This window comes from Mandrillus leucophaeus, unplaced genomic scaffold, assembly GCF_000951045.1.
Source record: "Mandrillus leucophaeus isolate KB7577 unplaced genomic scaffold, Mleu.le_1.0 Scaffold439, whole genome shotgun sequence".
NCBI lineage: Eukaryota > Metazoa > Chordata > Mammalia > Primates > Cercopithecidae > Mandrillus > Mandrillus leucophaeus.
In genome coordinates this window covers 135,510-147,681 of record NW_012104687.1, presented here as the reverse complement: position 1 = coordinate 147,681, position 12,172 = coordinate 135,510, and the positions used below count along the sequence as shown (strand labels likewise).

General features: G+C 47.9%; 1 protein-coding gene across 7 annotated transcripts in view; it reads left to right on the top strand.

The window, feature by feature from the left end:
* The window catches only part of SZRD1 (SUZ RNA binding domain containing 1), a 36,865-nt gene that overhangs the window by 4,588 nt on the left and 20,105 nt on the right, over nt 1-12,172 (top strand). For 2 of the 7 annotated variants that reach the window (XM_011993943.1, XM_011993942.1), the window contains exon 1: nt 5,472-5,479. The exons of the other annotated variants lie outside the window; for them this stretch is intronic. In XM_011993943.1, the coding sequence (XP_011849333.1) occupies nt 5,479 (1 nt within the window). In that variant the 5' untranslated portion in view covers nt 5,472-5,478. Of the gene's footprint in view, nt 1-5,471; nt 5,480-12,172 lie in introns of those variants that run through there. 7 annotated transcript variants of the gene reach the window in all.

Genomic DNA, 12,172 nt, shown 5'->3' with positions numbered 1-12,172 from the left:
TACAGAGTCTTCCTCTGTCGCCCAGGCTGGAGTGCAGTGGCACGATCTCTGCTCACTGCAAGCTCCGCCTCCCAGGTTCACACCATTCTCCTGGCTCAGCCTCCAGAGTAGCTGGTACTGCAGGTGCCCGCCACTACGCCCAGCTGATTTTTTGTATTTTTAGTAGAGACGGGGTTCCACCGTGTTAGCCAGGATAGTCTCGATCTCCTGACCTCGTGATCCGCGCGCCTCGGCCTCCCAAAGTGCTGGGATTACAGGCGTGAGCCATTGCGCCCAGCCCCTTTCTTAATACAGAGGAGGGTCTTGCTCTGTTGCCAAGGTTGGAGCGCGGTGGTGGAAATACAGCACACGCCTGTGGACCCAGCTACTCAGGACACTGCAGCCTCAGCCTCCTGAGTAGCTGGGTCCACAGGCGTATACCACTATGTGCCTGGCTAATTTAAAACAATTTTTTTTGTAGACACAGGGTCTTGCTGTGCTGCCCAGACTGGAAGAATTTTTTTGTATGTGAGTCATCTGAGGTCATTGTTTCCTGTATAGCTTCCGAATTCTAAGTATCAAGTCCTATTGTGTCATTTAGAGAAAGATTGACTGAGAAGTCCCTCACATATTCTGTAAATAGGTTTTTTGCTTTTAGTTAGTATGGCAAACACTTTTTTCTTTTTCTTTTCCTTTTTTTTTGAGACAGGGTTTCGTCCTACATCCCCCATTGTTTAAGACAATCAATAAAATATGCCAGGCGTGGTGGCTCACGCCTGTAATCCCAGCATTTTGGGAGGCCGAGGCGGACAGATCACCTGAGGTCAGGAGTTCAAGACCAGCCTGGCCAACATGGTGAAACCCCGTCTCTACTAAAAATACAAAAATTAGCTGGGCATGGTGGTGGGTACCTGTAATCCCAGCTACTCGGGAGGCTGAGGCAGGAGAATCTCTTGAACCTGGGAGGTGGAGGTTGCAGTGAGCAGAGATCATCAGGCCTGGGCGACAGAGTGAGACTCTGTCTTAAAAAAAAAAAACCACACACACACACACAAAAAGAGGCCTAGTTCATAGTGTTGCTAATGAGCTAACCCAGCTAGGGGAAGGCAGCAGATGATATATACATGTAATTGGACCAGTGGTTATTATAAAGCATTGACAACCTCTCTGATTTCCCTATATCTTGCAAGTTTCCTTTTATTCTTTTTCTCAAGGTCAAGGCATGCAGCTAGAAACTGCATCTTGAGTAAGTTAAAGGATGACTGGTTTTCTGGATTAAGAATTGAAATTTATGTTAACTTTCTACCCCCATGAGATAGTTATCCAAACATTGCCCCATCAGTGATGCTGGATGGTGTATGAGTCCATAGGAAGGTGTCATTAAACATTAAATAACTATTGCATACCAGGCATGGAGGCCCAGTTTAGTGGGGGAGTCAGGTCCAGCAACACCTTCAGGAAGAGGCATAAGTGGGGTACCATGGCTGGATCAGAGAAGGTCTTGTAGAGAAGAGGATGCCTAAGTTAAGATTTGAAAGATCAGTTGAATTAAGCAATGGTAAGTCTGGGAGTGGCAGGTAGAGTGTAGGTCCAAAGCAGGCATGGATGAGGAGGCCGAGAGACAAATATGCAGCATTGGGAGGGCTACAAGTATTTCCTTCTGGCTGAAGGGGAGAGGGTTGGCAGGGTTGAGTGGAAAGAGATGAGACCACAGAGGTATGTAGGGGCCAGACTGGGAAAGGTTTCTTGGTACTTGGTTCTGGAAGCTTGAACTTTGTCCTGAAAGTGCAAGGAGCTTTGAACTTTTTTTTTTTTTTTTAGTAGAAGCGTGATATAGCTAGAGTTATTTATTTATTTTTAAAATTTTTTGTCAGGCACGGTGGCTCACGCCTGTAATCCCAGCACTTTGGGAGGCTGAGGCGGGTGGATCACCTGAGGTCGGGAGTTTGAGACCAGCTTGACCAACATGGAGAAACCCTGTCTCTACTAAAAATACAAAATTAGCCAGGTGTGGTGGTGCATGCCTGTAATCCCAGCTACTCGGGAGGCCAAGGCAGGAGAATTGCTTGAACCTGGGAGGTGCAGGTTGCGGTGAGCCAAGATCGTGCCATTGCACTCCAGCCGGGGCAACAAGAGCGAAACTCCGTCTCAAAAAAAAAAAAATTTTTTTTTTTTTTGAGACAGGGTCTCACTCTGTCACCCAGGCTGAGCACAGTGGTGCGATGATGGCTCACTACAGTCTCGACCTCCCAGGCTCAAGTGATCCTCCCACTTCAACCTCAACCTCCTGAGTAGCTGGGACTACAGGTGTGCGCCACCACACCTGATTATTTTTGATTTTTTGTAGAGACAGGGTCTCACCATGTTGCCCGTGTTGGTCTTGAATGTCTGGACATAAGCGATTCTCCCGTTTCAGCCTCCCAGAGTGTTGGGATTGCAGGTGTGAGCCACCACACCCGGCCTGTAGTTAGATTAAATTCAGGAGATCAGAACTTTGATTTTCTTCTCTTTCTTTGGAAAAGAGGCCATTCTCCCCAAAATGTGACTGCCACTTCACTCTGGGGTCCCTAGTGCTTCCTGTAGCTGCTGCTGTTTTGGAACATGTACAACAAAACAACAAAAAAGGCTATGTGTAGTGGGAAAAAACCGATCAGTTAGTTTGAGGCTCTCTGTGCTGATTTCTTTATGTCTGTCAGTTTAGTAAAAAGAAGGCATTTAAGATTTGTGGTATCACAGAAAGCACAGTTCCAGATATACCATGCCTAAAGGGGCCACCTTTCAGCTGGTGCTAGTCTTTTTGGAAAGGTTGAGCCTTATGGACTGTGTTGTCCTCAGAAGGGGCTTTCTGTGAAGCAGTTGGGCAATTTAGGCATGATTCTGCTGAGCAGTCTGTCCCTGGAACTCTGGAAAAAGGTTGGTTTCACTGTGGCTTCAAAGAAAGGAGGATAATGAGCTTTTCACTAGTAACTTCTCAGCCCTTTTTTCATTGTCTGCATGGGAGGGCCTGTTCCCAGCGTGCTCTGGGTATCAAGAGAGCTGCCATGGTTGCTGTGGGCTAGAAATTCCAGCAATCACAGGCCTTCTTGTTTTTACTTCTGTGACAGGAGAGGATTTAGCGCATCTTTCTAAAACTGTTGGTACAGTCTTGCAGAGAAAAGTCATGGTTGTCTAGGTCTGATGACTCAAAACATTCCAGGGGCCAGCCCTTTGCAGTTTCCACCTCCCCACTGCTGTGGGCCCCCAACAGCTAGCATCAGTTTCTGGCTGTATCAGGTGGCTAGCCTCTACAAGGTGTGTTCTGTCAGGAAAACTACTGACCTGTTGGTTTCCTAGGAGAAGGTTGAGTTTAGCTACTTAAATCTGTGGCCAAAGTATTAAAAAAAAAAAAAAATTAATGTAGTAACCATAGAGATTTCTCTTCTTGAGTGTTTTTGTTTTGTTTTGAGACGGAGTCTACCTCTGTCGCTGAGGCTGGAGTGCAGTGGCACGATCTCGGCTCGCTGCAACCTCTGCCTCCCGGGTTCAAGTGATTCTCCTGCCTCAGCCTCCCAAGTAGCTGGGATTACAGGTGCCCGCCACCACACCCAGCCAATTTTTGTATTTTTAGTAGAGATGGGGTTTCACTGTGTTGGCCAGGCTCGTCTCAAACTTGTGACCTCGTGATCCGCCCGCCTTGGCCTCCCAAAATGCTGGGATTACAGGCGTGAGCCACTGCGCCCGGCCTTTGAGTGTTTTTCTTAAAACTTTGCTCCTACCAAGCATCCTTCTCTTTAACATCTAGCTCTGTGCAGGATATTAAGGTAAAACCATGCCCCACAGAAATTAGCAGCAAACCCCAATAGTCTGTATGGAGACAGATAATTTTTTTTTTCTTTTTTTTGGGAAGGAGTTTCTCTGTTGCCCAGGCTAGAGTGCAGTGGCGCAATTTCTGCTCACTGAACCTCTGCCTTACGGGTTCAAGCAATTCTCATGCCTCACCCTCCCAAGTAGTTGGGACGACAGGCGCGTGTCACCATGCCCGACTAATGTTTTGTATTTCAGTAGAGATGGGTTTCATCATGTTGTCCAGGCTGGTCCGGAACTCCTGAGCTCAGGCAATCTGCCCACATCGGCTTCCCAAACTGTTAGGATTACAGGCATGAGCCACCGCACCCATTCCGAGACAGAGAATCTTGTCCCTGACAGTGAGACACTTCAAAATGCCCCTCACAGTAGTAAGCCAGCCCCTCCCCCCAACAAACTCGTTCCCTTGTAAAAGGAATACAGGAAATGACAGTCATATCTTTCTAAAAGAAATAATAAATATGTACAGCTAAAATTGCATTCTTCAGGGGCCATGGTGATTAGATGAGATTGTATAGAAGGAAAGTGTGACTTGAGTCTGGAAAGGTCAGGACTGTCACCACTCTTCATTGACCTTGAGAACAATTCCCAGCCCAGCCCTTCCTAGCTTATAAAAACATTTGTGACCTTCGATATGTCAGTAGTGTTTCTGCTATCTAGTTGTTCATCTCACTGGCAAGCAAGAGCTGAGCCTGTGGGAAGCTCCCAAGTCCCTCAGGCCCTTTTTGAAAGAGCTTCTAAGATATATGTTGTACGGCTGCGTACAGCCCAGAGGGAGTGCATTTTTACAGTCATTATCAGTGACCTTGCGAAGTGTAGGCGCTATTATTCCTGGTCCCGGGGAGGAAATGTGGGTTGGTCCAGCCCCCGCTGTTAGGCCTTGCTGGCCTGAGCCCACACTCTTCAGGGACATTTTTTGGAGCAGTTTGTTTACATTTGCTTCTCACCAGATAATTAACTAGTTAAGTGCTTTAGGATGCTTAGTTGCTAGTTCCTTTGAAGCATTTCATTTGTTTTCACCTGGGATTGACCTCCTGCCTCCGTAGCCTGGATGAGCTCATAAACTGTGCATCTCTGAGAAGTTTGAACTCAGTCCTCAAGAGCCAAGCAATAATCCTGCTGACAGTCATGATACTAAGAACAGTGACTACAAATGAGATGCTGGTCGAAATCTTGATCATAAATGAGAAATAACTTTTTAACATTGGCCAAGTGGAAAAAGATAATATAAATAATTTTGGGTTGGGTCCATTGGGTCACGCCTGTAATCCCAGCACTTTGGGAGGCCGAAGGCTGGAGTGCAGTGGCACAGTCTCGGCTCACTGCAACTTCCACCTCCCAGGTTCAAACGATTCTCCTGCCTTAGCCTCCCAAGTAGCTGGGGTTACAGGCATCTGCCACCACGCCTGGCTAATTTTTGTATTTTCAGTAGAGACAGGGTTTCACCATGTTGGCCAGGCTGGTCTGGAACTCCTGACCTCAAGCACTCCAGCCTGGGTGACAGAGCAAGACTCTGTCTCTAAACAAGCAAACAAACAAAAGTTGCTCAGGATTTTTAGATGGAGGGGTCGGTGGTCTTTCCTTGTTACCCCGACTGATCTGGAACTCATGACTTCAAGCGATCCTCCCACCTCAGCCTCCTGCTGAGTAGCTGGGAGTACAGATGCATGAACCACTGCACCCAGCCGGCAGGATTTTAAAATATTGAACTTGAATGCCTTTACTGGGTGTTGATTGTACTCTGCTGTCCTGTCCTCTGCTCTCTCCTGCAGTCCTCATTTACCTGTTGTTACCTCTTGTGTTCCATCCTGCCTGCTTTAGCCATTTGGGCTTGGAGGCATTGTGTTTGCCGCCCCTGCTGAGTGCTAGCGATTCTAACTGGGATTTGATGAGGGCACCCTTGGGTGTTAAAGTGAAATCTGGTGGATGAGGGTAATAGTGTCTTTCATCCTCCAGAGTCAGTAATGCCTGATATTTCCTTTGGGAGAGGAGCCTTGCAGTCATGATAAAAGGTAGTAAGAGTGGCTCATACCCGTAATCCCAGCACTTTGGGAAGCCGAGGCCGGTGGCTTGCCTGAGGTCAGGAGTTCGAGACCAGTCTGGCCAACATGGTGAAACCCCATCACTACTAAAAATACAAAAAAATTAGCCGGACGTGGTGGTCTGTGCCTGTAATCTCAGCTACTCAGGAGGCTGAGGCAGGGGAATTGCTTGAACTAGGGAGGCAGAGGTTGCAGTTAGCCAAGATCACCACAGAGTGATACTCTGTTTCAAAAAAAAAAAAAAAAGCAAGAAAGGTTAGGTTCCCTCTGCCAGTTAATGGTCTACTTTTCTCCATCAATGGCAATAGGTGAGAAAATTGGAATTTAAATGCCTGCTCTGATTTTTGGGCAAATCACTACCTACCCTTCTGTCCACATCATTCTCCTAATTTGTAAAACTGAATAGAATTTGCCTTGCCTGGTAGTGAGAGTTAAAACACTTAGTAAAGCGTCATTCACAGGTGGATGTTGGAGCCGAGAATGCCATTGCTGAGTGTGAAGGCATTGTTCCGGGCTCTCCAGCCACTCACAGTGTAGCCTCTGTCTGGTTTGGGTTCAGGGTTCCTAAGATTGGCTGAAGGGTTACTTTCTTGCTGCTCCTGAGGACTAACATACTCTCTCTTCTGAGAGTTGTATTGCTTAGTGTTGTACGAAAACCAACAGGGAGAAGCATTTACAGAAACACAGAGAAAGCAGGAGCCCTATTAGGTTGGACCCCATTTTATTTCCAGGGCAAGACTCTTCACCATTACATCTGCCTGTCCTGTTACTTTCAGGTATGGGCTGAATGTATCCCCCCAGCATGGAGACAGTTTGAAGAGGCACTCAAAACAATACATTGTCTCAAGATAGCATCTGCAAAGTTTTTGAGGCTTTCTAGCCTGGGATACATCTAAACTGCTAGGCCTGGTTGCTGCTGAAGAATTATTTCCCTTTGGCAACTCCTTTTTTTTTTTTTGAGATAGAGTCTTGCTCTGTCGCCCAGGCTGGAGTGCAGTGGCGTGATCAGCTCACTGCAACCTCCACCTCCCAGGTTTGAGAAAATTCTCCTGCCTCAGCCTTCCGAGTAGCTGGAATTACAGGCACCGGCCACTGTGACACTTGGCTAATTTTTTTTTTTTTTTTTTTTTTGAGACGGAGTCTCGCTCTGTCACCTAGGCTGGAGTGCGGTGGCCGGATCTCTGCTCACTGCAAGCTCCGCCTCCCGGGTTTACACCATTCTCCTGCCTCAGCCTCCCGAGTAGCTGGGACTACAGGCGCTCGCCACCTCGCCCGGCTAGTTTTTTGTACTTTTTAGTAGAGACGGGGTTTCACCGTGTTAGCCAGGATGGTCTCGATCTCCTGACCTCGTGATCCGCCCGTCTCGGCCTCCCAAAGTGCTGGGATTACAGGCTTGAGCCACCGCGCCCAGCCGGCTAATTTTTGTATTTTTATAAGAGATGGAGTTTCACCATGTTGGCCAGTCTGGTCTTAAACTCTTGACCTCCGGTGATCCACCCACATCAGCCTCCCAAAGTGTTGGGATTACAGGTATGAGCCACCGTGCTTTTGGCAACTTCTCTATAGCTTTAAGCTCGGAGCTTTGGGAGTCAGTTCTTTTTGTCTGTTACTGCTATAGGCCTTAGGAAACCTGGGCTTGCGCTGACCTGGCCTGAGGTGTAGCAGCAGGTGGAATGGTCAGCCCTTATCCTTTTTTATTTTTTGAGACAGAGTCTTGCCGGCTGGAGTGCAGTGGCGCAATCTCGGCTCATAACACCCTCCACCCTCCGGGTTCAAGCAGTTCTCCTGCCTCAGCTTCCCGAGTAGCTGGGATTACAGGCACGTGCTACCACGCCCAGCTAATTTTTCTATTTTTGGTAGAGAGGAGGTTTTGCCATTTTGACCAGGCTAGTCTCAAACTCCTGACCTCAGGGGATCCACCTGCCTCGGCCTCCCAAAGTGTTGGGATTGCAGGCGTGAGCTACTGCACTGCTTTATTAGTTCCTTATACCACCTGTCTGCCACTCTCCTGAACTTTTTCGCTTCCCCTTCTTGAGATTTAGGGTTCAGTTCTATCACTTACTAGTTGTGCATAGTTGTGCAGTCATAGGCAAATCACTTAATTTCTGGGTATGCAGCAAGGCTGTTGGACCACCCACGGGTTGTAGCGAAGATTAGAGGTGGTAAAGGGAGGACATAATACCTGTTTTTCGGCCAAGAAATGCCTAAGTCAGCCTTAGCTCTTATTTTGAATATGGATAGTGTCATTTGTCAACTGGATCCAGATATATCCAGTTCAAATTCTGGCTCCACTTCATTCTAGCTGTGGAACCATGATCAAATTATATAACCTATCTGAATTGATTCCTCTTCATTTGTAAAATCGAGATATACCTATAAAATCCTGTTTCTTTAAGATTTTTTTTTTTTCTTTTTTTTGAGACGGAGTCTCACTCTGTTGCCCAGGCTGGAGTGCAGTGGTGCAGTCTTGGCTCACTGCAACCTCTGCCTCTCGGGTTCAAGCAGTTCTCCTGCCTCAGCCTCCCGGTGCCAGTCACCACACTCTGCTGATTTTTTGTATTTTTAGTAGAGACCGGGTTTCACTATGTTGGCCAGGCTGGTGATTGTTCTTTAATTTGTGTGTTGGGTACTATTTTAGACACTGGACAAATGCAGTGAATGAAGTTTCTGCTCTCATAAGGCTGACTTTCTACTGGGGAAAGATGGACAATAAACAATAAGTGTTTTATGTACCACTCAATAATGAAAAGTAAAACAGATTAAGGGTCTTAGAAAGTGACTGTGGTGGAATTGCCATCTTACAAAAAATGGTCAGAGGCAGGCAAGGTGGTGCGTGGCTGTATTCCCATCTACTCGGGAGACTGAGGCAGGAGGATCGCTTGAGGACAGGAGTTTGAGACCAGCCTGAGCAACGTAGAGAGATGCTCATCTCTTTTGTTCATTTATTTTTGAGATGGAATCTCACTCTGTCACCCAGGCTGGAGTGCAGTGGCATGATCTCAGCTCACTGCAACCTCCTCCCAGGTTCAAGCGATCCTCCTGCCTCAACCTCCCAAGCAGCTGGGATTACAAGCATGTGCCACCTGGCTTTTTTTTTTTTTTTTTTTTTTGAGATGGAGTTTCGCTCTTGCTCCCCAGGCTGCTGGAGTGCAGTGGCATAATCGCAGGTTACCACAACCTCCGCCTCCCAGGTTCAAGTGGTTCTCCTGCCTCAGCCTCCCAAGTAGCTGGAATTACAGGCACATGCCACCACGCCTGGCTAATTTTGTATTTTCAGTAGAGACGGGGTTTCTCCATGTTGGTCAGTCTGGTCTCGAACTCCCGAACTCAGGTGATCTGCCCACCTCGGGCTCCCAAAGTGCTGGGATTACAGATGTGAGCCACCGCGCTTGGCTACCTGGCTAATTTTTGTATTTGTAGACACGGGGTTTTGCCATGTTGACCAGGCTGGTCTCAAACTCCTGAGCTCAAGCAATCCGCCTGCCTTGGCCTTCTAAAGTGCTGGGATTACAGATGTCAGCCATGGCACCCAGCACCTCACCTTTTTTTTTTTTTAAAGAAAAAATAGCTGGGCATGGTGGCACGTGCCTGTAATCCCAGCTGCTCAGGAGGCCGAGGCAGATTGCTTGAGTCCAGGAAGTCAAGGCTACAGTGAGCTATGATTACATCACTGCACTCCAGCCTGGGCAGCAGAGCCAGACCCTGTCTCATTTAAAAAAAAAAAAAAAAAAAAAGGCCGGGCACGGTGGCTCACGCCTGTAATCCCAACACTCTGGGAGGCCGAGACGGGCGGATCACAAGGTCAGGAGATTGAGACCATCCTGGCTAACATGGTGAAACCCCGTCTCTATAAAAATACAAAAAATTAGCTGGGCGTGGTGACGGGTGCCTGTAGTCCCAGCTACTCGGGAGGCTGAGGCAGGAGAATGGCGTGAACCCGGGAGGCGGAGCTTGCAGTGAGCCGAGATCGCGACGAGCAAGACTCCATCTCAAAAAAAAAAAAAGAAGAAAAAGAAAAAACTAGCCAGGTGTGGTGGCACATGTCTATAATCCCAGCTGCTTAGGAGACCGAGGCAGAAGGATCACTTGAAGGATCACTTGAGTCCGAGAGTGTGAGGCTGCAGTGAGCTGTGATTGCACCATTGCACTGTAGTTTGAGCAACAGAGCAAGAACTTGTTTCTTAAAAATAATAAAAGTAAAAAATAATGTTGGACGTGGTGGCTCACACCTGTAATCCCAGTACTTTGGGAGGCCGAGGTGGGTGGATTACTTGAGGTCAGGAGTTCGACAGCCTGGCCAACATGGTGAAAACCCATCTCTAAAAAATACAAAAAAATTAGCCAGGCTTGGTGGCGGGTGCCTGTAATCCCAGCTACTTGGGAGGCTGAGACAGGAGAATCGCTTGAACCCAGGAGGCGGAGGTTGCGGCAAGCTGAGATCGTGCCACTGAACTCCAGCTTGGGTGACAGAGCAAGACTCCATCTCAAAACAACAACAACAAAAAAGAAGCTGGTTGAAGTGCGTTCTAGGCAGATGGAACAGCAAATGCTAAGGCCCAGAGGCTGCAGCATGATTGTTTTGTTTGAGGAACAATGGGGCCAATGTGGTGGCCATGCTTCATCGGGGGGAGAGGTAGGAGATGAGGTCAGAGGTAGTGGGTAGCCAGACTTAGTAGAGACTAGTAGACCAAGATGGATATCACCTTGAAGTAGCACCAGGAGAGGGTGCTGAGCAGGGGCTAGCATGGGTGGATTTTTTTTTTTTTTCTTTTTTGAGACAGGGTCTTGTCTGTCACCCAGGCTGGAGTGCAATGGCCTGATCTCAGCTCACTGCAGCCTCCGCCTCCTGGGTTCAAGCGATCCTCCTGCCTCAGCCTCCTGAGTAGCTGGGACTACAGGTGCACACCACCATGCCCAGCTAATTTTTGTGTTTTTAGTAGAGATGGGGTTTCACCATGTTGCCCAGGCTGGGGCTGGTCTGGAACTCCTGACCTCAGGTGATCCACCCACCTCGGCCTCCTAAAGTGCTGGGATTACAGGCATGAGCCACTGCGCCCGGCCTAGCTTGGTTTTTGTTTTTGTTTTTGTTTTTGTTTTTGTTTTGAGACGGCCTAGCTTGGTTTTTAAAAGGCTAGCTCTGGCTGCTAGGTGGAAAATAAACTAGGGGCAAGGGTGGAAGCACAGAGACTGATTGGGATGCTTGTCCACCTGTCCGTTCAAGGGCTGTTGGTGTTTTGGAGCAGGATGGTAGCAACAGAAGTGTTGAAGATGCGAGATATGTTTTGAAAGCAGAACTACTAAGATCTGATGAATTAGTATGTGAAAGAGGCATTGGAGATGACTCACTCCCAAGTCCCTGAACCACTAGAAGACTGGATTTGCTGAGATGGGGTGGGTGGAGGAATGAGAGAGGAGCAGGCTTGGGTGAGTGGGTGAAATTGTGAGTTTGGTTTTGGACGAGTGGGTGAAATTGTGAGTTTGGTTTTGGACATGATAAATCAGGTACCTTTTGAAATCCAAATGGGAATGTTGAGTCCACAGTTGTATATCAGTGTTTACAAAGCTGAGGAACTAGATGAGATCACTTAAGCTAGCGTAGACACAGAGGAGGAGGGGGTCGGGTCCACCAGCCTCAAGGGTTTGGGAGAGAGTAGGGGAGCTATCCTGTTTTAGGAGAAATCACATACAGAGTGTGGGAAGGAGAAACACACCAGGAAGGTAGAAGGAAGTCAGGAGAGTGGTGTCTGGGAGGCTGAGAAAGGAAATGCTTTAACGAAGAGGATTGAGCAGTGTCCGATGCTGCTGAGAGAGGTCGAGTGAAAATGAGGATTTGGAATTTACCATTGAATTTGGCAGCAGAGGAAGTCATTGGCAACAGGGTTAAGTGGGATGGTGGGGCTTAGAGAGCTGCATTGATGTGAGGTGGTGAATGTTTTTCAGAGCAGGGCCTGAGCAGAACACTGGACACTGGGTAACTGCTAGTTGCTGCTAATGCCAGCGTGACAAACAGGGCCTACCAGACCAGTTTTTGCACATCAGTAAACAGCCTGCACCTTGAGTTCTTAAGGTGCTCCATTGACAAAAGACGTACAGCAGGGACACATGTTTTTGTTTTGTTTTGTTTTGTTTTGAGATGGAGTCTAGCTCTGTCGGCCAGGCTGGAGTACCGTGGAGCCATCTCAGCTCACTGCAAGCTCTGCCTCCCGGGTTTACGCCATTCTCCTGCCTCAGCCTCCCGAGTAGCTGGGACTACAGCGCCACCTCGCCCGGCTAGTTTTTTGTATTTTTTAGTAGAGACGGGGTTTCAC